At 43.8% G+C, this 26,810-nt stretch overlaps 1 protein-coding gene across 3 annotated transcripts in view; it reads left to right on the top strand.

The window, feature by feature from the left end:
- KLF1 (KLF transcription factor 1) overlaps positions 1–25,931 on the top strand; it is a 37,763-nt gene extending 11,832 nt beyond the window's left edge. The window contains exons 1-3 of one of the 3 annotated variants that reach the window (XM_075206750.1): positions 17,531–17,734; positions 18,114–18,858; positions 25,223–25,931. In XM_075206750.1, coding sequence (XP_075062851.1) covers positions 17,681–17,734; positions 18,114–18,858; positions 25,223–25,398 — 975 coding nt within the window. In that variant the 5' untranslated portion in view covers positions 17,531–17,680 and the 3' untranslated portion in view covers positions 25,399–25,931. Of the gene's footprint in view, positions 1–17,530; positions 17,735–18,113; positions 18,859–25,222 lie in introns of those variants that run through there. The other 2 variants (XM_075206752.1, XM_075206751.1) reach the window with 2 other exon arrangements.
- The last annotated feature ends 879 nt before the right edge of the window (positions 25,932–26,810 follow it).

The following is a 26,810-nucleotide window of genomic DNA, read 5'->3' on the forward strand; positions in this document are numbered from 1 at the left end:
CAAGATGGTGCCGTACTGAGGAAGGAACAGTGTCTCTCTGAGAGAGACCACCCTCAGCGGACACCCCAGGTAAGTGATCTGGGACCCGAGCGATCGGTGGGCCCAGAGTGTGACAGGAACGGAAGTGTCGAGTTGGGGGATATTTTGAGACATGCTCCCCTTCTCTCCCAGCTCAGCCAGCCCCTGAGTGTTTGGCATTGACAGCTTATAAACCAACCAGAACCATTCCAAAGCAGCCAATTAGTCCAGCCCTCACAATGCTAATGAATATTCACCACCTGAGTCAGAGGGTGTCAAGGAAACATAGTACATTGTCTAAACAAGCTGGGATGCAGCGGAGTCTAACATTTGGTACTGTAAGCATCCCAGACCTTACTGACAATGGCTCGTATGTCATCTAAGTAAGACTGAGCAAACCTTTCCAGCAGGTGGTTTGTTAGGCACTGGAAGGTGGCATGGATGTTCTGCATCATAAATGGCATGGTTCTAAACTGGTACAAGCCGAGGTGGAAATATATCTGTCTCCTAACTCACACGATTTCATTCTTTAAGTGACTGTCTTCATTTATCCTAGGAGACTAGTACAGCGGAGGCTGTCCTTGGCTTGGATAACACCTAGCAATAATTCCTTTACCTCATTGTGTATGCTTTCTCCAACCTCTAGTATGACATGGTAAGAGGGCTGCCTCATTGGCCAATGCTCATCAGTTTTCACATAGTGCATCACCAAGGAAGTTCCTCGGAGGAGTACAGTGGTGACGCCAGCTGATCCCTCTGATTGGTACTAAGTTGTGCCCCAGCAAACCTCCTCTACACCACCCTCACCTTTGGCATCTGTGAGGAGCTCAGTTAGTGGGTAACTACATGCTCTGGTGGTTATACAGTATGTTTGCAGTCACCTACATCTCTATTAAAGAACACATATAATTGGTGTCACTCCAAGACATTGTATGGTTTGGCCCAGGAAGTCTGGTGCTGGTTCTGATGGGCATCAGAACCAGCACTTTATGCACTAACTCGAAAACTGATTCTTTTTTATCATCATCAGCTACTTATATAGTGCCACTAATTCGCAGCGCTGTACAGATAACTCACTCACTGCTTAGTCTGCGCGGGTGGGGTACGGAATAATGGTACAGTACTTACCCCAACGCATTTCCCGAATAATCTCGGAGACTACAGTGAAGAGCAGGGTGAACGGTTCCACCAAGACGTTAGAGATGTAGAAAGAAGATACCAGGGTCGTTGGGACGTCAGCACGATGGCTGACTACTGCTGGGTGATACACAGAGATGACACAGAAAAAACTTATAAGCAAAAAAATGAAGTTTGAAGGCAAAAAATTACAAGATATTAACGATTTTTTTCAATAAATATGGTTTTGTTTCTATTATTGTTTAATTTTATTGTTATTTTATTATGTAATTAAGACAAAAATGTGTTAATATCATCTACACTTCTTCGTATTTCACAATAAATATGTCAAGAACAATCAAACTTCTTGTTTTTTCTTAAAAATGTATGTAACCCCCTTATAGGTTAATGTGATGTGGTAATTATTTTTAATATACTATTTCTTGATGTACACAGGAATATAATTAATAATATAAAAGTATTATTAAAAATGTTTTCAATACCTTGAATTTCGCAAAGCTGTGGCATTGGCTGAACGGTAATTTGGACAAAGCATTGCTCAGACAGCGAGGTAAGTTTGCATTATTTTAGAATAAGTTATCCTTTCAATTTAATGGGGGCCTGATGGTGCTGTAATATAAACCCTGATATACTGTATAATACTGATTACACACGTTTTGTTTATAAACAGGAAAAAGGGGTGCGTGCAATCTTAAAAGGGAAATCATTAAAAAGGAACTCGCACCATACAACCTGTTTCTCAACTCTCTGCTGGTGCTGCCCATTGCAGGGTTCTGATTGGCTTCCAGCTCATGGCCAGAGATCTGTAGTAATATATTGTACCCTCTACTGGATGGCTGCACATAAGAAATAGAGGAACGTGGAAAGCACGGGCCTCAGCATGAACTTCCCCTAAACTCTTCACCCCTACCCTCCTGACTTTTTAACCTTTCTCACTCAACATAATTCAAAGCTACATTTGCACGTGCATCTTAAATATAACCAATTTTTCATATATGGTGATTTGGATTAGTTTGTATAGTGCATATACTTTTACACAGACACTTCCATGCACTTGTCCACGGTATGAACAAGAGCATTAAAGAGATATTCTGGGGTCTTTAAACAAGAATCCGTTCCCTATACTAGTACAGTGGTGGGGGGTCTCTCTCCTTAGACGGCTACCTCTTGCTGAACGCAGCATGGTCTTATTGGGGTCCTATGCCGTAAAGCAGAAATCATGTATGAAATTCAGGATCTGATACACAGGTATGAATGTTGCTGCTGGTTCGATGGTCACAGTGTAAGAGGTCCACTGGGGGAGGGGTGGGGATGTCTGAGCGCCCAAAACGCTGCAGGGGAAAAGGTCCCCTGTCTTCATGTGCAGGGCACTCGTTTTACTGTATAGGGAAAATACGGGAGGGACAGCTCCACAAGGTGAGTGCACCAAGGGAACAGCCCTTGCCGCGGCTATACTCACGGATGCAAGTCTGCGACGGCGACTCCCTTTATCCCTTCCGCTGCCACCGGCAGACCTTGTCTTACGGACCACACCTGCAAAACAAGGGAGACAAAGCCACAAACAACAATCCCTTCCCCAACACCCAGATACTCACTCAATCCCGAGGGACCGCTATGGAACACACCGTACCTGTCTTCTCACACAGACCACTCCCACGTCCTGAGATGCTGTACTACACAGGCCTTCGCCCACGGCCTGAGCCCCGGCTGTTAAGCCCACCTTGTCCTGGGACTCAGGACTTAGGTGCCCTTCCGTACGGATGGAGGGGTTCTGTAAACTGCTCCAGAACTCTACTTCTTAGCTACCAAGGAACTGAGTATCCCCTACACTACCTCGGGACCTAGGGTCCTGCTAGTCCTGGGCCGAGCGCCCACTACCAACTATAAGGATCTACTGCCCCGCTAACCCGCTAACCATCAGGGACCTTCTATCCTTCTAACCCAATGTCCTGCTACACTACAGGGCAGCCGCCCTGCTACACACGCGGTAGCCCATTGCTCCCCTCACCCAGAGGCCTCTGCCTCTCTACACTCAAAGGGCCTCGTGCCCTGCTATGCTGCTTCAAGGGCCTCGTGCCCTGCTACGCTACAAGTGCCTTGTGCCCTGCTATGCTCCAAGGGCCTCGTGCTCTGCTCAACTCTATGGTCTCATACCCTACTGGCTTTCTAGCTATGGGGCCTGGTACCCCACTAGTCTAACACTGGGGCCTTGCGCCCGCTCTAACTACCTAGGTCCTTGCGTCCACTCAGCTACCTAGGGCCTTGCGCCCACTCCCAACTAACTATGGGGCCTTGTGCCCCCTGTTGCCTAATTATGGGGCCTGGTGCCCAAGAAACTCCTACCGTGGCCACCCCAAACTGTGCCACAGGCCTAGAGCCTGAAACGTGCCCCCGGGCCTTATGCCCGTCCTAATTGAGTATTTTATACTCACCTGCTCCGCGCAGGAGACTCAGCTTGACTCGCCATCTTCGGGTCTTCCAGATCCTCCAGCCGCCGGCGCCTCTTCTCCCGTTCAGGGCTCCCAGAGTTTTCTTGGCGGGGCGCTCTTACCCTTACAAGGGCTCCCCGCTGATGTTCACCTCGCCGGCGTCTTCTTCAGGGTCTTCGGGTGGCAGGGTAGCTCACAGCCCTTATAAGGGCTCCCTACCGCTTCTGCCGGCATCTCCGGTGCTGAACGTCGCTGAACAACCTCTTCGTTCTTCTCCGCTGCTGGACTGAAGCAATGGCGGCGCCCGGTGGCTTATAAAGCCGCGGGCACACCAATGTCATTACCCGTGCCAATCAGGATTCGTGGCGGATCCAAACGTTCAAGTGGCCGGAGGCGAGCCAGGATTGGCTCGTCTCTCCAGCCACTGATTGGCCAGCAGCGGGAAGCAAGCTCTGATTGGCTCGCCTGCCCACGGGCACCGGGACCTTGGGGAAAAGGGAGAGGATACTCACCGCTAGAACGCCGGCATGGTGAGTAGTTCCTTCCTTCTTCTTTCTTCGCCCTCTTCTCAGGCAGTTGGTCCACAGGGCACTCCTCCACAACAGGACCCATCCAATAATAAGGATTATTCCCTCTTTTCCACTGGTGAACCAACATCCTTACAAACATAGAAATTTGACAGCAGATAAGAACCTCTTGGCCCATGTAGTGTGTCCATCTTTTATCCTATGGTAAACTGCAAACCTATTTAATCCTTATTTCTTTGTAAGGATATCCTTATGTCTATCCCAAGCATGTTTAAGTTGCTCACTGTAGTAGCTCCTACACCTCTGATTGGTGGCTTCACTTATCCAATACCCTTTCTGTGAAGTAATGCTCCTTCAGATTTTCTCTGAACCTACTTCCCTCCAGTGTCAGTACATGGCTTCATGTTCTAATACTTCTCTTCCTTTGTAGAATGTTTCCCTCCTGTACCTTGTTAAAACCCTTGATATATTTAAAAGATTTTATCATGTCCCCCCTTTCCCTTCTCTGCTCCAAACTATACATATTAAGATCTTTTAGTCTTTCCAGGTAAGTGTTGTGCTGTAGGCCATGCACCATTTTAGTTGCCTTCTTTGTACAGTCTCTAATGTATTTATATCCTTCTGGAGATATGGCCTCCAGAACTGAACACAGTACTCTAGATGAGGCCGTACCAATGACCTATACAGTGGTGTTATTACTTCTTTCTTTCTGCTACTGTTCCCTCTCCCTATGCAACCAAGCAGCTGACCTGCCTTTATCATTGTTTTGTTACATTGCTTACCTGTTTTTAAGTCACCTGAAAGTTTCCGTTATAGTGCCATTAATACTATATTCAGCCTTTGAGTTTTTGAGACCCAAATACATTATTTTGCATTTTTTGGCATTAAACTGTAGTTGCCACTCTCTTGACCATTCCTCTAGTCTACCTGGATCATCAATCATTTGTTTTACCCCTCCTGGTGTGTCTACCCTGTGCATATCTTTGTGTCATCTGCAAAAAGGCATATTGTCCCTTCAATACCATTTGTAGTGTCACCAATAAGGATATTACAAAGCACTGGTCCAAGTACAGATCCCTGGGGTACTCACTGGTAACCTTTGCCTATTATGAATGTACTCCATTTACTATAAAGGGCTCACCGTGTATGTTCCCACAAACTTCATATCAATCTTAAACTTTAAACATTTGCATGCAAATAAAGACACGGAGACCTGTGTAAGTTATTAAAAATTGGCAGGAATTTTATTGTAAGGATTTTATATTAACTAAACCTATGGTGGCGGAGAAAGAGCACTGCGGAACAGCTCACGAGCTGATCACACAAGATTACTTAGTGGACTGGCGCAAACCGCCGTAAGTCCGCAAAACCACGGGGAACAAATCCCTACATACATAGCGCTGAGTTGGCGTCAGAGTGACTGCCCCTTACAACTCACGCTGCCCTCCCTCACCGAGCCGGACAGGGACCCTCCTCACCGAAGGACCAAAAGGAGTTACTGTTGCTTCAAAGGGGACAGTGACCTACGACCAACTACCTGTGCGCCCACTAATCAGCCGCTGAACGTAGTGCCTTCCTACCCCGCTGCGCCCTACGGACGCCGCAGCCCGCCACCAACTAACCAAGACACGCCTCCACTCCCCCGTAAATCCTATCTATAAAGAACCCCATACCCTCTTCATTCAGGTGAACGCCGTCCCGTCTAAAAAGATGTGGTGCGTCTACCCCTAAACCCGGGTGGTCTATGACTAAACCCCCCAAGGACCATACTACTTTCCGGATGGCGCTATTTAGCTTCCTCACCATAACCGTCATCTTTCCTAAAGGAATGGCTGTTCTCCATGCTAATCGGGGAATAAGTGCCGACCAACCAATAATGATGTCTGGCCACGCCTCGTGTATTTGACGCAGGTCCTCTCTGATTTTAATGATGAGATCTAATGATTTCCCCTTTCCCAAATCGTTACCTCCTGCATGTACAACCAGAACGTCCGGTGGGCCTTGTTGTTTTATGAGCCTAACCAACCACGGAATAAGATCCTGCCAGCCTAATCCTCTTTTGCCCCACCATCTTATAACCGTGCCGCAACGATTCGGGATACTTTTTGACCTGGGGTGGCCTGCGGCCCAAAAAACAAACGAATGACCGATGATCCACACCATCTTAGTTCTAACACTATTACCTGAAAGCAGAAAACAGAGTTAACAACGATATCTTTAACTTGGGACGACAGACAGGCTTAGGATAACAGGTATGAGAAGGATACGTGTTGTAACAGGAAAAAACAGAACACAAGGAGGTTAAGGGAAGGTAGACACATATGGGGAGCAGACCACCCAGGCGAAAGGTAAACAACACCCGGAAAACCCCGGCTGCACACCACTAATCTGGAGTTACGCCCAGGGAAACCCGGGTGAAAATCCCTTTGCGCCCCCGCGTTAAAGCGACGAGCGGAAAATCCCAGGGTAGCCCACCAAATGGAGGGGAAGATGGGATGGGTAAGGAAAGTGGGATGGGATGGTTTGAAGGCAAGACAAGAAAGAAAGTGTGAAAAAGAAAAACTGCGAAATCCAAATGATTAAACATTACAACAATCAATCAACCTTGTCAATTCTCACATAAGACTTGTAAGCCGTGGACTTCCATCGGCCCAGAGCTTTTATAGCTTCGTTAGAAGATCCCGCCAAGGCGGCGGATGTAGCTGCCCCGATCCTAAATGAGTGTGTCCCGTATAAGGTACTGTTTAAATTAAGGGACTGCAAGGTCCGCTTTAAAATGGCTGCAAATTGGTATTTAGTCAGAGGAGTGCTATCACTGTGACACAGAAACAAATTGGCCTGAGGTCTGCTACTCATAAACTGTGACGCCAGCCTAACCGAACAAATATGACTTGGCCGCTGAAAGGCTAACTGAACCCACGAGCCCCTGCCGCTCTGATCAGTCTTAGATCTAACTATTTTGCAGGCTAAGATCCCTTCGCCCAGACTGACATGCTCTGCTCTCAAACCAGATTCTTGATGCCCCCTGGACCTGGCTACCAGCTCCGAAATGCGAAAGGCCCCAAAGAAGGCCATGGGAAAAGCCAAACTAAATAAAAGCTTCTCGTAGTCGTCTGAGGTAACCAAACCCACTTTCCGTATCAACTCTTCCAGGATGTTAAGGGTAATAGGTAAACGAGCATCGCTATGAGAAGGACGGACTCTCCCCCAACCCTTCAAGGCCTTATTAATTAAGAAACTTTTTGTAACGTCCGGGAAACCCTGCAGCTTAGCCATAAATGATATCCCAGCCAGGGTAGATGCCATAGAGGTCTTTGACTCCCCTTCAGAGTATCTGTCCCACATAAAGGCTAGCATGGCATCTCTCTGACCTGCCTCGGATTGCTCCTTTTGCCTGCTGAAAAGCGACCACCGTCTCCATGCCGCCTGATAGGATCTCAGGGTGGAGGAGGCTACCGTCTGTTCCGCGAGCCCTCTTATGCCGGCTTGATGATCTGCCAAACACAAGGAGGACACGGGGTACCAACACAGTCTGCGTTAGGAGCCAGGCTGCGGAACTTGTCCCAGTGGAATCGAGACAACGCATCTGCTAGGCTATTCTGCACCCCCGGAACATGTCTAGCCCTGAATGAAATGTCATTCTGCAAACAGCGCAAAACTAGGTGCCGCAGGAGCGATATTGCCTTTTGGGCCGAGGCGCTCTGCTTGTTGATGGACTGGACCACCCCCAAATTGTCGCACCAAAAAACTATGTACCTACCCCGCAAAACGGGTGCCCACAGTTCGCTTGCCACCACAATAGGGAATAGCTCAAGGACCAACAAGTTCCTGGTGATCCGATCCCTATGCCAATAATCGGCCCATCTATCCGCACACCAGTGTCCATCAAGATAAACCCCGAAACCAGATGCCCCAGCAGCGTCTGTGAACAAGTTGATTTCAATGTTTGTTACTGGAGGTGACGGCCAAATACGCTTGCCATTGAAACCCCTAAGGAAAATGAGCCATATCTGTAGATCCTCCCTAACCACTTTGGATAGTTGTATGACTGCATGTGGCCTACTCCTACCTGCTGTGGCTCTTTGGAGCTTCCTACAGAAAACCCTCCCCATGGGGATTACCCGGCAGGCAAAGTTGAACCGGCCCAACAAGGACTGTATCAGCCTCAGGGAACTAGCGTTTGCCCCTAACACTTCTGTGATCGCCTCGTACATCTTTGTAACCTTGTCTGATGGAAGCCTACATATCCCTGCTAACGTGTCAATCTCGATCCCGAGGAATGAGAGACACGTGGTAGGGCCCTCCGTCTTGTCCGCTGCGATGGGAACGCCTAACACCCTAAACAAAGCCTCCGTGGAAAAAAGCGTATCTCGACAACCCGTGGTATCAGGCGGCCCGATAACCAAGAAGTCGTCAAGATAATGCGCAATCCACCGACACCCCGTTCCGACCTGAATGCACCAATGCAAGAAACCGCTAAATTTCTCGAACAGTGCACATGAGATCGAACAACCCATGGGAAGACAGCGATCGATATAGTATTCACCGCGATGCCGAAAACCCATGAATTGATACGACTCAGGGTGAAGGGGTAGCAATCTGAAAGCCGATTCGATATCCACTTTAGCCAACAATGAGCCTCTGCCGCATTCCTGAACCAGCGCTAGGGCCGATTCGAATGACTGATAACTCACTGAACTGAGATTAACGTCAATTGCATCATTCACGGATTGACCAGCAGGATAAGACAGATGCTGGATCAATCTAAACTTTCCTACAGCTTTTTTGGGAACTACCCCTACCGGGGACAAAATCAGATTGGGAATAGGAGGGAGTTGGAACGGGCCAGCCATGCGACCCAGACCAACCTCCTTCCCTATTTTTTCGTCTAATATTTTCGGGAAAGCGAGCGCCAATTTCAGATTAACCGGAGCTGCCGTGGAAACGCTACTCTGAACTGGGAGTTTAAAGCCGAAATGGAAGCCATCGTGGAGAAGGGCCGCAGTATCCCTATCATCAAACCACGCTAGCCACTTATCCAGCTCGGCCAAATCAATTGGCGATGGCCCCTTGACTCGGCAGAGCTGAGCCAGAGCCTCTTTCCCGTCCCCCACTTCCGCGAGCCTTTGCGCATTCGGTGGCTGGGTGATGGCCACTGCAGGACGTGCAAATGTGTCTGAATGTGCAGTTTTGCACATAAGTTAAATAATGACTGTTTTTTCATGTAGCACACAAATATCAACTTTAAATACTTTAAATTTCAGTGTACAAATAAGCTATCAAGTATTTGTGTGCTACATGAAAAAAACAGTCAGTATTTAACTTATGTGCAAAACAGAAAACTAGTTTGCACCCCTTGCATTGTAACATGGTTTTGTCCAAGAGACTGAAATAAGATACCTCTTCATTTAAGATCCTTAATGAATCAGGCCCTAGAATCTGATTGGTTGCTATAGGCAGCATCTCCACATTTTCAAACCAACAGTTTAGTAAATATACCCCTTGGTGTAAATGTATTATTAATGTCATTATCGTTTATTTATATAACGCCACCATATTTTGCCCCATTGGAGCCTACAGTGTAAATTATCTACCACATACAGACACTATAGGGTTAATTTTTTTTGTCAGAAGCCAATTAACCTCTCAGTTGTTGGAGTGTGGAAGGAAACACTGGAACACCAGGAGGAAACACAAACACGGGGAAACTATCCAAACTCCGCATGGATAGGGTGCTGGTCGGAATCGTACCCAATGCCCCAGCGCTGTGAGCTAGCAATACAACCACTGTGCTGCTGCTGCTTCCCACCTCTGTATCAGCACTGAAGGAGAGCAATCATCTAATGACAGTTGACTTCATTTTTTTTAGTTTTTATTTGTAGACATTATAAGATAAACACTATATAATTGTTACAGCTATTTATCAAATAAATCCATACAGTACAATAAAATGATAAAGGTATTAATCAGCGACATACTCTCTTTGTACATAAATAAGGAAGGAAGGGGGAAATGAACCTTTCTCAGGAAGAGAGATTAATTTTAGTAATATGTAATCATGTTTACATGATGAAAAATGATTTCACAATTTTGTTGTCCGTGAGCCAAGGGAAGCAAAGTTTTATCATATGTTACAGAGGAGTCATAATAATAAGAGGCACTCCATCTCGTAAAGACACTAAACTCTAATCAGTTTTTTTAATTTCGGACCAAAATTTTACAAATGTAAGGCAACTCCACCAAATGTGGGCAAATTTGCCCATTCGAGAAAATCTTCGCCAGGAGCGTTCCGATGAGGGTGGAGAAAAGCACGGTGGCTCAGTGGTTAGCACCTCTGTCTTACAGCATTGGGGTCATGAGTTCAATTCCCGACCATAGCCTTATCTGTGTGGAGTTTGTATGTTCTTCCCGTGTTTACGTGGGTTTCCTCCGGGTGCTCCAGTTTCCTCCCACACTCCAAAAACATACTGGTAGGTTAATTGACTGCTATCAAAATTGACCCTAGTCTCTGTCTCTGTGTGTATGTTAGGGAATTCAGACTGTAAGCTCCAATGGGGCAGGGACTGATGTGAGTGAGTTCTCTGTACAGCGCTGTGGAATCAGTGGTGCTGTATCAATAAATGGTGATGATGATGGTGATACCATCTACGATATATCTTTATAGGAGTGTTCGCTGGAGATAGTAGCTTAAGGTTGTTTCTTACATATTAAAGACCAATCCACATTAGTGGGCAGGAATGGACTTTATTTGTCAGGGTCTAAGGGATTTCTGAGTCCATAGACAGGTAGCCGTCAATATCACTTGTAACCAATCTGCTTCAAATCAGCCCATAGTTTGGTGCTTGAAGCAGCGTGCATCTGAATGCGAGGTATGGAATGCCGAATAGTATGTTTTGTTATGTTTTGTTTTTTTAACTGGGATTATTGGGATTTTTCACAACAAAGAAAGAGAAAACAATAACAATGACATGAGCAACGAAACAGTTTGCATAAAGGGGTAAAACAACGATAAGGTAATATGGGGGGAATAAAAGCAGGGATTAAAAAAGGAGACAGGTCAGTATGCAAACATTGTATAAATATCAAAAGATAACAGTTCAAACAGGGGGAAACATTTGTTCAGGTGACTATATTACAATCTTACCCCTGGATTCTAGTTTCGGCATCAAAATCAGAGACATTACAGAAACTGACCCAAAGTCTATCAAACTCCTTTTCCACTTCCAAGGCGTGGACCAAAGAGGGATTTAAAGGCGATTAATAATTGTAATGATTCTTTGTCCGAAGCCTGATGTTCAGGGACAAAACATACCGCGGTCCGGATGGCTTACACATGAAATGATACTACATAACCTACTTGTGAACATTTTCATAAATAACTTTAAATCAACATTAAGCAAACATATGGGGCGATAGTTTTCACAGAGTGTAGCTTCTTTTTTGTCAATCACACCAATTTTAGAACTTGTGGTGGATGAGTCAAAATTTGCACTGTACAAAAGGGAACTATATAGATTTGTTAAGGCAGGGGCTAAAAGCTTTTAAATGTTTAATAATAGTTGGTGGAAAATCCATCATGACCAGGGACAGAAAAATTGTATCAAGATTCTCTTCAAGAGTAATATCTAAATAGGCCTTGGTTGAGTCTGGAAGAGACTTTGGGTTGAATAACCCACCTATTGGGGGGGATGGGACAGATGTCAATTTGTTTGTCCCTACAGGTTGATGGCATAGGCAAACAGAGGGGGGGGGGGTTTCCTAGTGCCTGTAAACCCCCCTCCAAGCCTGGGGCACTGTATAATTGAGGTGACTGGACCCTGCCCCCGCTTCACACGGCTCTGTTTGAAAAGGAAGCGTTGCGTGCACCTAACAGTAGTGCACGCAGCATTGCCCATGTATATTATCGGGATAGGAAAAGTTGGAGAGCAGCCAAACACTGTCTACAATTATAGCGACGCCCCCATACATGCTGGTCACGCCCACTGGCGGCATTGTGCGGAAGCCCCCCTCCACAAATCCTGCCTTTGTCCCTGGATGGGATGTTGTTGAGGTGGTTCTTTGGGTTCCAAAACCCGTTGACTGTGGCGATGTCTGCTGGGTAATCTGGTCTGAGGTTTTTTTCGAAGCTGTGTTGAGTTCCAACACCTGATTGATGTTCAAAGATGCATTTTGGCTTATCCTACCCGGTAGCATTTGCCGCTGTTGATTTGGGTTCCAACACCGGGCGTATTTGATGGTTCTTATCCGCCGGAAAACATTGAGCAGTCGGCAGCCAATGCCTGTTGGGCGCACGTTAGGTTATTTTATGTACTGGTAGAACGGCCTCCCTTTGAAGAGTCAGTCGTTGGTTTCAGATACAGGTAACGTTTTTTTTTCGGTTGCGTTCGGTCAGCCCATAAGGTTCCCGAATGCTTGGGGATAATGGATATCCAATTTTAAGGGTGAGCTCTGGGACAAAAATGTCCTCCATTTATTTATATCGAGAGGGTAAATGATCCTCATTGTGACATGATGGGCATTGGATCTAGTAAAGCTGCTTATTATTTTCTTCTCCACTCTATTTTTGTTATCTTCAATAAACTATGACCTTTATTTGCTAAACTCTGTTTTTTTGTGTCTGTTAAGATATCATTGCTATGTGAGAACATTAACAGTTAAACATTTTATTGTTTTTTTTTCACTTATTGTACTGCTTTGCTTACAAGGTGTGCGCTGGTGTCTTATGTGCAGGGAAACAACAGTAAACTGTTCACCTTCCACAACACCACCAAGATACAGCGGAAGAGGCATTTTTCTTATATTCCTTATCCTATTATAGACTTCACCTCAAATTCACTTCTGGACTATGCTGGACTTCTGTTTACAATATGCCCCACTCTCTCTCTCTCTCTGTCACTTTAGCCCTCTGCTTTAATCCAGCTATAGGGTGCAAATTTGCAGCCGGAAAAACCATGTTACAATGCAAAGGTTGCAAATGCATTTTTTTTTGCATGCAGTGTCAAAGTGTAATTGGATTGTAGAAGCATTATACTACCTGTGATTCCCACATGACTCGGGTAACACGTGACTTAATTTTGGTAACCCAACCAATGATAAAATATCGCAATATATAAAACCAGAATCAGGAATCAATATGAATGTTTGCTATTCAACATAAACTCCCGATAATTTGTTTCAGTTCAATTAAAGGATAATTAATTTAGAATCCCTATTACACATTTTCAACTTATTTTAAGTTACCCACACTGAAAAAAAACCTCCTCTCCCTCAGGTTCAGGAGAGGGACAGCTCAAAATGTTAATTGTGTACACTCTGGTAGAGAGTGATGACATGGAGCACAATTAGCATTCTGGTCTGGCTATTTAGCATAGAAGTCAGGTCGATTAGCATACCAATTGCAGGGCAGCAGAGCCTCTCCGGGTCCAATGGAGATGGAGTTGTTTTACTACAGGCTATTTAAAGTCTGCAGTAAACAAAAGAAAATGTGTCACAGATACTATGGGTGTGATCAATGCAGATAAATACCACAAAGAGAACATTGACTCCAGGCAGATGAAATAGTAACAATTAATTTGTGTGAAATGGCACAAGAACACAAATTAATGAATTGAGTTAAAGCATGACAAGACCCATTGGCTTACATGGTGGTACTTAGGAGGGTCATCACACCAAGAATAGGGTTGCTTAGATGATCTACTGGCTACCATCTGAATCACAAGCCCTGGGTGCCTGAGGTGGAGTCCTCCTCTCCTGCTTGAAGTGCCGCCCACACCTCTCGCATTGTGCCCCCACTGCTCACCTAGGCAGAAGGTGGGCGTGGCATCTTTTACTCCTTGGATTGGACGTGTGGCACTTGACTGTGACATCATAGCCGTACGCTACACTCCCAGCGAAACACTGACATGGAGGAGCGGAAGCTTAACATCTAAGAAATTTCCGGCTACTTCTCTTTCAGGGCACTGGCTAACGATCCGTGTGGGGGCGCCACAGGGGCATTAAAACACGAATTGACTGACAATGTGTCACTCATTCTGTGCTTTAGGTGCCCCTAACCATTGGCACCAGTGCAGGACCTGATCTAAGTTGTGTTGGACCCAGAGAGTTCATGTGACGTTGCTGTTTACAACTATGACCTTCCTTTGATGACATCCGCGGCCGCCTTGGTGGCAGTAGCTGCCGCCACCATTTCTGCAGACATTTCTACTCTGAGCTGGCGGATGACTAGAAGAGGGCCCACGCAGCGCAAACACCTTCTCCAGAACCAGAGCAGGAAAGAGGTTCAGTTAATATAAATGGCTTGTACAAGCTGCCTGTCTTAACACTTCTGCAAATAAATAGTTGTTTCTTCTCTTCACCTTCCACTGCTCCTCCTCAGTCCGATTCTACCACACCATCGGTAGTTGCGCAAAAATGCCGGACGCCAAGTTGCTTCAGCCCTACAGCAGCTAAACACACTTAACCCGCCACCCGCTGCAATTGTTCTTCCGCCACCTTATGTATCAAGCATTCCCCACAACGCTTAGATTGTAAGCTCATCTGGGCAGGGCCGTCTTTACCTGTCCTGTGTCATGTCATTGTATGTTGTTGATTTATAAATAAAGGATAATATTAGTAGACATTAATTAACGGACAGATGCATTACTAATAGTACCAATGTTACTGTAAGTTTCTCACAACTCAACAAAATCCATCTCTTACTAGAACCATGGAATCAGGAATAAGATGGAATTACAGCGGATAATTGATGGTGTCAGAGGACCAACGGATGAAATGTGCTGTTATATGAATATTATTACACCTTTATGTATGAGCCACAAGGAAAATACTTACTTCCAAATTCTGTTCAAGTATTTTAAAAAAATACTTCTAATAGTCGTTGTACTCTCCCCTGTTTAACGTCATTCGGCGTTATCAGTTGTCAAGTATTGCATGTGCTGTTGTAAAGTGGAAAAGATAACAGCACTGCAGTACTTATCTTTCTCCCCCTTAAATCTGTCTGCCAAGCTTGCTGGAAGTGTGATGTGCTGAATTGATGATTTGTAGACTTCATGAAAGGAGAAGATGACAGCTGCCTAAATTTTCACAATTTACGGAGCTGTCTGGAAAGTGCTTTGAGCAGAATATTTCTTAAGTCTATGTGATCTGTATACTTTTCCCTTGGAATGACTGTAAATATAGGGATTGTGACCCCTCTGGTAAACCTATTCTCGGTACACACTGACACTTTTTCAAACAGATGACTAAGCATGGGTGACTGGTGTGAGTGAGTTCTCTGTACAGCGCTGCGGAATTAGTAGCGCTATGTAAATAAATGATGATGATGATGAGTGCTAAATTTCTGCTCTGTCAGCTACTGTATTGAGATTGTTCTTACCACAGAGGCACATGAGCCTCATGTTTGCTACTGGTGAATTAAGTATAAAATCACTGACTTTTGGACATCTCATAAATGCCAGGGGCAGCACGGTGGCTAAGTAGTTAGCACTTCTGACTCACAGCGCTGGGGTCATGAGTTCAATTCCCGACCATGACCTTATCTGTGTGGAGTTTGTATGTTCTTCCTGTGTTTGCGTGGGTTTCCTCCAGGTGCTCCAGTTTCCTCCCACACTCCAAAAACATACTAGTAGGTTAATTGGCTGCGATCAAAATTGACCCTAGTCTCTCTCTCTTCTCTGTATGTGTGTATATGTTAGGAAATTTAGACAATGGGGCAGGGACTGATGTGAATGAGTTCTCTGCGCTGCAGAATCAGTGGCACTATATAAATAAATGGTGATGATGATGATGATGAAATGTCAGTGTAAGGTAAGGCTTTATAGATGCTATGGTGGTCATTTAAAGACATTCAATTGGAAAATTATATTGATCCCACAAATTGTGAAAATGTATTCAGCTGTCTCCTCCCCTTTCAAGAGTCTTTGGAGCCTAGGAGGGGTGTGGGGGGCCTCCAATGAGATTTCCAGGCCTCCCACCCCACGGTGGTTGCACCCCATTTTGAAGTCCTGACCAATATTTATGCAAATCCAGCCTAAATATTAACGAGAAACCAGTTATATCAATCAGGCATTCAAATATTGCTTCAGAAAACAAAATGGCTGCCTCCACGGTGTGCCTCAAATAAAGTGCCTCAGTTGTACCTCCCAATATTGGTCCCAGTCCAATTCAGTGGCACACATACAAAAAGGGGGCCTGGATACGATATGTTGGGGGCATGCTATGTCCCCAAGGGGCATGCATTTCTAAAGAGCTATGACATCTCCAAATCCCCTCCCTCCCTTAATAAGACCTTTGAATTGCTGTGAGCACGAGTTGAAGTGGAAGGTGGCACCCACTCACCAGGGTGAGTGGAGACATATCTCCCAAATTATCAACAATTGGGACTGGAGGGACATTCCCTTTACATTGGGACTGACCTGCCTAAATTGGGACATTTGGGGGCTAGGCTCAATAATGTCACTGGTTCTTGGTAAACTGGTTAGCTGCATTACCGTGAGCATTTGGTGCATAGGCAACAGACACACTGTGTATTGAAGTTCCAGCGCAGTGGCCTAGTGGTTAGCACATCTGCCTCACAGCACTGGGGTCATGAGTTCGATTCCCAACCATGGCCTTATCTGTGTGGAGTTTCTATGTTCTCCCTGTGTTTGCGTGGGTTTCCTCAGGGTGCTCCGGTTTCCTCCCACATTCCAAAAAAAACCATACTGGTAGGTTAATTGGCTGCAATCAAAAATTGACCCTAGTCTCTCCCTCTCTTTCTGTGCGTGTCTATAGTAGGGAATTTAGACTGTAAGCTCCAATGGGGCAGGGACTGATGTGAATGAGTTCTCTGTACAGCGCTGCGGAATTAGTGGCGCTATATAAATTGATGATGATGATGATAGGCAACAGACACACTGTGTATTGAAGTTCCAGAACATATTTTGCCGCAAACTGACATTGCACTCTTATTTACTAAGAAAAAATAATCCTACAACAATCTGCAAATCATAAAATGCAAAAATATAACCATGTTTTTGCAAATTTCTTTTCAACAACGAATAAAAAAAAAAATTAGCAAGTCATTTCCATTTCTGTACTTAAGACTTAACACTGTATAAAAACTTCCTTGTCTTTCCATTATAAGTATATATATGGGGTAAATGCCCCTTATATAAAAGCATTAAAGGGTACATTCCGAACAATTGTCCAGCTGGGTCCTTCTTGTCATTAATATCGTGACAAGTATTGTTTACCTCTTATCATTACTACCATACAAGATGCAGCCTCATCAGTATTAATTTGGTGACACAGCCTCTAAGAGAAGGAGTGGAGATGAAAGGAAGGGGGAGGGGAGATGCTCTCCAGCCAATCACAAGTTGTCTTCAGAACCACCAAACTTATTGAAAACTAAAAAAATCCAACACAATTTTTCTGAGTATAGTCCTCTCCTCTTTTCACATAACTGACTGTAATACAGGAGCTCATAACAGGAACACTGTGAGATGGAGGCAAATATATAATCTAAGAATTATGTATATATAATACAAATATCATTTTACACACATCGCTTTATAAACAGAACCACTTGCTATGGCAATAGCTTCCTGCGATTATCAGAGTCACATTCTGTATGATAATATTCAGGTAAGTGGCTGTATTGCAATCTTCTTTTCTACTTTGTCTCTCACCGAGTGTTCCTATTCTGTATATATGCACCCTGTATACTTCATATAGCTAGGGGAAAGGCTTTTCCTCAAATATAAAACAGGTTTTATAGCTGGGGACTCTCAGCCCCCATACACCCTGTGCACTCGCCCCTTGGGCTCTGCAAGGAGTCAAAGCCAGCGAGCGGTTCTGGAACAGCAGAGGAGTATGGTTGTTCATTGGTCTTGGAATTCCAGTAACATTTGACTCTCTAGGAATGGTACTGGGTTGTATAGTGACTCGTGTGTATATGGAATAACAACAGACAGGGTGGCATTCACTTATCATGACAATTATGTTTTTTATCTCAACCTGACAGGTCCGGAATCTTATGGTCCCGGAGACCGACACAGAAACCTTTACAGAGCCCACCAATGGATTTCCTCTATACTATGCTCCACATGACTGTACTACATCTCAAAACAAAGCGGAAGACTCCTACTGGGACCTTGAATTTCTGGCGTACAACTTTCCCGAGTCATGCGCAAGCGCCAGCTATTCGTCACAGGCACCCGTCACCCAATGTCAGCCGCAGACATTCACAGGTATGTGCCAGGTTGACATTTTCCATCCACAATTTATACCATCCGAATACGATCACACAGACCCATTGTGCCTTGTCTCTGAAACCACAGCAGACAACTATACCAGGCAAGGTTTGGTGACAGTGGCTGGCGTATCCACCAATCATCAATCAGGCCCTTGTCCTGAAAATGCCACTTACAACATACAAGAAACTATGGGACATGTGTACCCAATGCCACCTAAGAAGGATCTAAAGGCAGCTGTGATTCCCATTGACCACTTCTCAACATATCCAGTGCCAATTTTACCGAGGACTTCTTATATGGAACGTCAGCCTTTCTTCTCCTACCATGTGTACCCACAATCAGCCACCTTGTCTGCCCCGCAATCATTTTCATTACCAGCCAAGGTGAAGAAAGGCAAAAAGGGCAACCGAACGTCAAAGAAAAGTGTTACGTACCATAAATGTACATACTTTGGATGTGAGAAAACTTATACAAAGAGCTCACACTTAAAAGCACATCTCCGCACCCATACTGGTAAGAGAAGCGAGAGGTTGTACAAAATGTAGATGTAACATCTTATTACAGTAACCCAGCTCCTGAGTGTCTTATTACCCTGTAACATCTTATTACAGTAACCCAGCTCCTGAGTGTCTTATTACCCCTGTAACATCTTATTACAGTAACCCAGCTCCTGAGTGTCTTATTACCCCTGTAACATCTTATTACAGTAACCCAGCTCCTGAGTGTCTTATTACCCCTGTAACATCTTATTACAGTAACCCAGCTCCTGAGTGTCTTATTACCCCTGTAACATCTTATTACAGTAACCCAGCTCCTGAGTGTCTTATTACCCCTGTAACATCTTATTACAGTAACCCAGCTCCTCAGTGTCTTATTACCCCTGTAACATCTTATTACAGTAACCCAGCTCCTGAGTGTCTTATTACCCCTGTAACATCTTATTACAGTAACCCAGCTCCTGAGTGTCTTATTACCCCTGTAACATATTATTACAGTAACCCAGCTCCTGAGTGTCTTATTACCCCTGTAACATCTTATTACAATAACCCAGCTCCTGAGTGTATTATTACCCCAGTAACATCTTATTACAGTAACCCAGCTCCTGAGTGTATTATTACCCCAGTAACATCTTATTACAGTAACCCAGCTCCTGAGTGTCTTATTACCCCTGTAACATCTTATTACAGTAACCCAGCTCCTGAGTGTCTTATTACCCCGGTAACATCTTATTACAGTAACCCAGCTCCTGAGTGTCTTATTACCCTGTAACATCTTATTACAGTAACCCAGCTCCTGAGTGTCTTATTACCTCTGTAATATCTTATTACAGTAACCCAGCTCCTGAGTGTCTTATTACCTCTTATATATCTTATTACAGTAACCCAGCTCCTGAGTGTCTTATTACCCCATGTAACATCATATTACAGTAACCCAGCTCCTGAGTGTCTTATTACCCCTGTAACATCTTATTACAGTAACCCAGCTCCTGAGTGTCTTATTACCCCTGTAACATCTTATTACAGTAACCCAGCTCCTGAGTGTCTTATTACCCCTGTAACATCTTATTACAGTAACCCAGCTCCTGAGTGTCTTATTACCTCTATAACATCTTATTACAGTAACCCAGCTCCTGAGTGTCTTATTACCTCTATAACATCTTATTACAGTAACCCAGCTCCTGAGTGTCTTATTACCCTATGTAACATCTTATTACAGTAACCCAGCTCCTGAGTGTCTTATTACCCCTGTAACATCTTATTACAGTAACCCAGCTCCTGAGTGTCTTATTACCCCTGTAACATCTTATTACAGTAACCCAGCTCCTGAGTGTCTTATTAACCCTGTAACATCTTATTACAGTAACCCAGCTCCTGAGTGTCTTATTACCCCTGTAACATCTTATTACAGTAACCCAGCTCCTGAGTGTCTTACTACCCTGTAACATCTTATTACAGTAACCCAGCTCCTGAGTGTCTTATTACCCCTGTAACATCTTATTACAGTAACCCAGCTCCTGAGTGTCTTACTACCCTGTAACATCTTATTACAGTAACCCAGCTCCTGAGTGTCTTATTACCCCTGTAACATCTTATTACAGTAACCCAGCTCCTGAGTGTCTTATTACCCTGTAACATCTTATTACAGTAACCCAGCTCCTGAGTGTCTTATTACCCCTGTAACATCTTATTACAGTAACCCAGCTCCTGAGTGTCTTATTACCCCTGTAACATCTTATTACAGTAACCCAGCTCCTGAGTGTCTTACTACCCTGTAACATCTTATTACAGTAACCCAGCTCCTGAGTGTCTTATTACCCCTGTAACATCTTATTACAGTAACCCAGCTCCTGAGTATCTTATTACCCTGTAACATCTTATTACAGTAACCCAGCTCCTGAGTGTCTTATTACCCCTGTAACATCTTATTACAGTAACCCAGCTCCTGAGTGTCTTATTACCTCTGTAATATCTTATTACAGTAACCCAGCTCCTGAGTGTCTTATTACCCCTGTAACATCTTATTACAGTAACCCAGCTCCTGAGTGTCTTATTACCTCTGTAACATCTTATTACAGTAACCCAGCTCCTGAGTGTCTTATTACCTCTGTAACATCTTATTACAGTAACCCAGCTCCTGAGTGTCTTATTACCCCTGTAACATCTTATTACAGTAACCCAGCTCCTGAGTGTCTTATTACCCCTGTAACATCTTATTACAGTAACCCAGCTCCTGAATGTTTTATTACCTCTGTAACATCTTATTACAGTAACCCAGCTCCTGAGTGTCTTATTACCCCTGTAACATCTTATTACAGTAACCCAGCTCCTAAGTGTCTTATTACCCCTGTAACATCTTATTACAGTAACCCAGCTCCTGAGTGTCTTATTACCCCTGTAACATCTTATTACAGTAACCCAGCTCCTGATTGTCTTATTACCCCTGTAACATCTTATTACAGTAACCCAGCTCCTGAGAGTCTTATTACCCCTGTAACATCTTATTACAGTAACCCAGCTCCTGAGTGTCTTATTACCCCTGTAACATCTTATTACAGTAACCCAGCTCCTGAGTGTCTTATTACCTCTGTAACATCTTTCTACAGTAACCCAGCTCCTGAGTGTCTTATTACCCCTGTAACATCTTATTACAGTAACCCAACTCCTGAGTGTCTTATTACCCCTGTAACATCTTATTACAGTAACACAGCTCCTGAGTGTCTTATTACCCCTGTAACATCTTATTACAGTAACCCAGCTCCTGAGTGTCTTATTACCCCTGTAACATCTTATTACAGTAACCCAGCTCCTGAGTGTCTTATTACCTCTGTAACATCTTATTACAGTAACCCAGCTCCTGAGTGTCTTATTACCCCTGTAACATCTTATTACAGTAACCCAGCTCCTGAGTGTCTTATTACCTCTGTAACATCTTTCTACAGTAACCCAGCTCCTGAGTGTCTTATTACCCCTGTAACATCTTATTACAGTAACCCAGCTCCTGAGTGTCTTATTACCCCTGTAACATCTTATTACAGTAACCCAGCTCCTAAGTGTCTTATTACCCCTGTAACATCTTATTACTGTAACCCAGCTCCTGAGTGTCTTATTACCTCTGTAACATCTTTCTACAGTAACCCAGCTCCTGAGTGTCTTATTACCCCTGTAACATCGTATTACAGTAACCCAGCTCCTGAGTGTCTTATTACCTCTATAACATCTTATTACAGTAACCCAGCTCCTGAGTGTCTTATTACCTCTGTAACATCTTATTACAGTAACCCAGCTCCTGAGTGTCTTATTACCTCTGTAACATCTTTCTACAGTAACCCAGCTCCTGAGTGTCTTATTACCCCTGTAACATCTTATTACAGTAACCCAGCTCCTGAGTGTCTTATTACCCCTATAACATCTTATTACAGTAACCCAGCTCCTGAGTGTCTTATTACCTCTGTAACATCTTTCTACAGTAACCCAGCTCCTGAGTGTCTTATTACCCCTGTAACATCTTATTACAGTAACCCAGCTCCTAAGTGTCTTATTACCTCTGTAACATCTTATTACAGTAACCCAGCTCCTGAGTGTCTTATTACCTCTGTAACATCTTATTACAGTAACCCAGCTCCTGAGTGTCTTATTACCTCTGTAACATCATATTACAGTAACCCAGCTCCTGAGTGTCTTATTACCCCTGTAACATCTTATTACAGTAACCCAGCTCCTGAGTGTCTTATTACCCCTGTTACATCTTATTACAGTAACCCAGCTCCTGAGTGTCTTATTACCCTTGTAACATCTTATTACAGTAACCCAGCTCCTGAGTGTCTTATTACCCCTGTAACATCTTATTACAGTAACCCAGCTCCTGAGTGTCTTATTACCCCTATAACATCTTATTACAGTAACCCAGCTCCTGAGTGTCTTATTATCCCTATAACATCTTATTACAGTAACCCAGCTCCTGAGTGTCTTATTACCCCTGTAACATCTTATTACAGTAACCCAGCTCCTGAGTGTCTTATTACCCCTGTAACATCTTTCTACAGTAACCCAGCTCCTGAGTGTCTTATTACCCCTGTAACATCTTATTACAGTAACCCAGCTCCTGAGTGTCTTATTACCCCTGTAACATCTTATTACAGTAACCCAGCTCCTGAGTGTCTTATTACCCCTGTAACATCTTATTACAGTAACCCAGCTCCTGAGTGTCTTATTACCCCTGTAACATCTTATTACAGTAACCCAGCTCCTGAGTGTCTTATTACCTCTATAACATCTTATTACAGTAACCCAGCTCCTAAGTGTCTTATTACCTCTGTAACATCTTATTACAGTAACCCAGCTCCTGAGTGTCTTATTACCCCTGTAACATCTTATTACAGTAACCCAGCTCCTGAGTGTCTTATTACCCCTGTAACATCTTATTACAGTAACCCAGCTCCTGAGTGTCTTATTACCTCTATAACATCTTATTACAGTAACCCAGCTCCTAAGTGTCTTATTACCTCTGTAACATCTTATTACAGTAACCCAGCTCCTGAGTGTCTTATTACCCCTGTAACATCTTATTACAGTAACCCAGCTCCTGAGTGTCTTATTACCCCTGTAACATCTTATTACAGTAACCCAGCTCCTGAGTGTCTTATTACCCCTGTAACATCTTATTACAATAACCCAGCTCCTGAGTGTCTTATTACCCCTGTAACATCTTATTACAGTAACCCAGCTCCTGAGTGTCTTATTACCCCTGTAACATCTTATTACAGTAACCCAGCTCCTGAGTGTCTTATTACCCCTGTAACATCTTATTACAGTAACCCAGCTCCTGAGTGTCTTATTACCTCTGTAACATCATATTACAGTAACCCAGCTCCTGAGTGTCTTATTACCCCTATAACATCTTATTACAGTAACCCAGCTCCTGAGTGTCTTATTACCCCTATAACATCTTATTACAGTAACCCAGCTCCTGAGTGTCTTATTACCCCTGTAACATCTTATTACAGTAACCCAGCTCCTGAGTGTCTTATTACCTCTGTAACATCTTTCTACAGTAACCCAGCTCCTGAGTGTCTTATTACCCCTGTAACATCTTATTACAGTAACCCAGCTCCTGAGTGTCTTATTACCCCTGTAACATCTTATTACAGTAACCCAGCTCCTGAGTGTCTTATTACCCCTGTAACATCTTATTACAGTAACCCAGCTCCTGAGTGTCTTATTACCTCTGTAACATCTTATTACAGTAACCCAGCTCCTGAGTGTCTTATTACCTCTGTAACATCTTATTACAGTAACCCAGCTCCTAAGTGTCTTATTACCTCTGTAACATCTTATTACAGTAACCCAGCTCCTGAGTGTCTTATTACCTCTGTAACATCATATTACAGTAACCCAGCTCCTGAGTGTCTTATTACCCCTATAACATCTTATTACAGTAACCCAGCTCCTGAGTGTCTTATTACCCCTATAACATCTTATTACAGTAACCCAGCTCCTGAGTGTCTTATTACCCCTGTAACATCTTATTACAGTAACCCAGCTCCTGAGTGTCTTATTACCTCTGTAACATCTTTCTACAGTAACCCAGCTCCTGAGTGTCTTATTACCCCTGTAACATCTTATTACAGTAACCCAGCTCCTGAGTGTCTTATTACCCCTGTAACATCTTATTACAGTAACCCAGCTCCTGAGTGTCTTATTACCCCTGTAACATCTTATTACAGTAACCCAGCTCCTGAGTGTCTTATTACCCCTGTAACATCTTATTACAGTAACCCAGCTCCTGAGTGTCTTATTACCTCTGTAACATCTTATTACAGTAACCCAGCTCCTAAGTGTCTTATTACCTCTGTAACATCTTATTACAGTAACCCAGCTCCTGAGTGTCTTATTACCTCTGTAACATCTTATTACAGTAACCCAGCTCCTGAGCGTCTTATTACCCCTGTAATATCTTATTACAGTAACCCAGCTCCTGAGTGTCTTATTACCTCTGTAACATCTTTCTACAGTAACCCAGCTCCTGAGTGTCTTATTACCCCTGTAACATCTTATTACAGTAACCCAGCTCCTGAGTGTCTTATTACCCCTGTAACATGTTATTACAGTAACCCAGCTCCTGAGTGTCTTATTACCCATGTAACATCTTATTACAGTAACCTAGCTCCTGAGTGTCTTATTACCTCTGTAACATCTTATTACAGTAACCCAGCTCCTGAGTGTCTTATTACCCCTGTAACATCTTATTACAGTAACCCAGCTCCTGAGTGTCTTATTACCCCTATAACATCTTATTACAGTAACCCAGCTCCTGAGAGTCTTATTACAACTATTACATTGTATTTGAAAGGCAGAGTTATTCTTACATTGTATTTCAGGAGAGAAGCCCTATGTGTGTGAATGGGAAGGCTGTAGTTGGAAGTTTGCCCGCTCTGACGAACTCATCCGCCATATACGTAAGCACACAGGTGTGCGCCCCTTCCAGTGCCAGCTCTGTCAACGAAGCTTTGCCCGATCTGACCACCTGGCTTTACATCTGAAAAGACATGTCTAAAGAAATACACAGAATCAATGAAGGATGTGGAGGTGGAACAGGAAAAGATTTGCTATAATGTATTTTGGATAAGATTTGTCCACCTCTAAGGGCAATTACGTTATTGTTTATTTTTACTGTTTTTTCTTTTGTTAAAGTACAATCTGCAGCTTCTGGTTATACCACACCAGATACATGTGGATTTGAAGACTTGGGGCCTGTTTCATTAAGAAATGTAACAACAAAAAAACACACACGCATTTTGCACGCCTGTATTCAACTACAAACGGATCTGAAGAAACATCTCTTGTTAAAAACGGTATAAGTACACTCGGACTATAAGGCACTTGCCGTATACTGACAGACACAACACACTGCAGGATACGTACAATATGGGGATTATAAAGTGCCAGGAGAGTGTTCAGAAAAAAAAAAATTCAATTATTGTCACTGGTTAATAGTATAATCATTAAGAAAACCTATTAAGAAAACAAAAATATTTTTTAAAAAATTTTGTTTGTACATAAAATACATTTATTGGTGTGTTTTCAATGCGTACTCAGGCCCGACGCTCCCATTAGGCAAGGTTAGGCAATTGCCTAGGGCGCCGGGCTCTGCAGGGCGCCTCGAAAAAAAAAAAAAAGTGAAATCCACGGGGAGGAGAGGAGGGAAGGGGCTATTGAAACTTACCTGCATGAAGCTGCTCCTCTCTGCTCTGTCTCCTCCCCTCTGCTCACTGACAGTGACAGGCTGTGATGATGTCATCATCACGGCCCGACAGTGTCTGTGAGTGGAGGGGAGAAGACAGAGCAGAGAGGAGCAGCTTCATGTAGGTAAGTTAAAGAAAGACATGGGGAGGGGTGGGGAGGGAAGCGCAGCGGCGATTTTTAAAGGGGGGGGCGGCGATTTTTAAAGGGGGGGGCGGCGATTTTCAAACTGTGCCTAGGGCGCCAAGGACCCTAGCACCGGCGCTGTGCGTACTGTATATATAAAGTGTATTTTTTCAGTTGCTTCTAATTGCAAACACATGTATCATCCATACACAGTCATCACCATTATCAACTTACACTTACCCTGTAACTAATGCGGCTAAAAGGCACGTACTTGAACATTGTCTACATTAGTCCTTGGACATTGTCTACATTAGTCCTCTCCGTTCCTCCTATCAAATCGCAGGCAGCCGTGCGGGTCATTTACGCGCAATCTTGAATTGCGTTCTTTCGCGCAAGTCTCAGTTTCGCGCATGCACAGAGTGAAAATCAGCAACATTCGCCATGTAAATGTACTTGCGTTCTTTAATGAATCAGGCCCTTGATGTCTGACCAGCAGGAAGCAACAGATATATTTTTAAAGAAAAAAAAATATATATATGTATTTTGACACGATTGAAAGAATATGCTCATTCTTATTGATTTTGTGTTTCAAATATTTTT

Source organism: Mixophyes fleayi, chromosome 4 (genome assembly GCF_038048845.1).
Source record: "Mixophyes fleayi isolate aMixFle1 chromosome 4, aMixFle1.hap1, whole genome shotgun sequence".
Taxonomy (NCBI): domain Eukaryota; kingdom Metazoa; phylum Chordata; class Amphibia; order Anura; family Limnodynastidae; genus Mixophyes; species Mixophyes fleayi.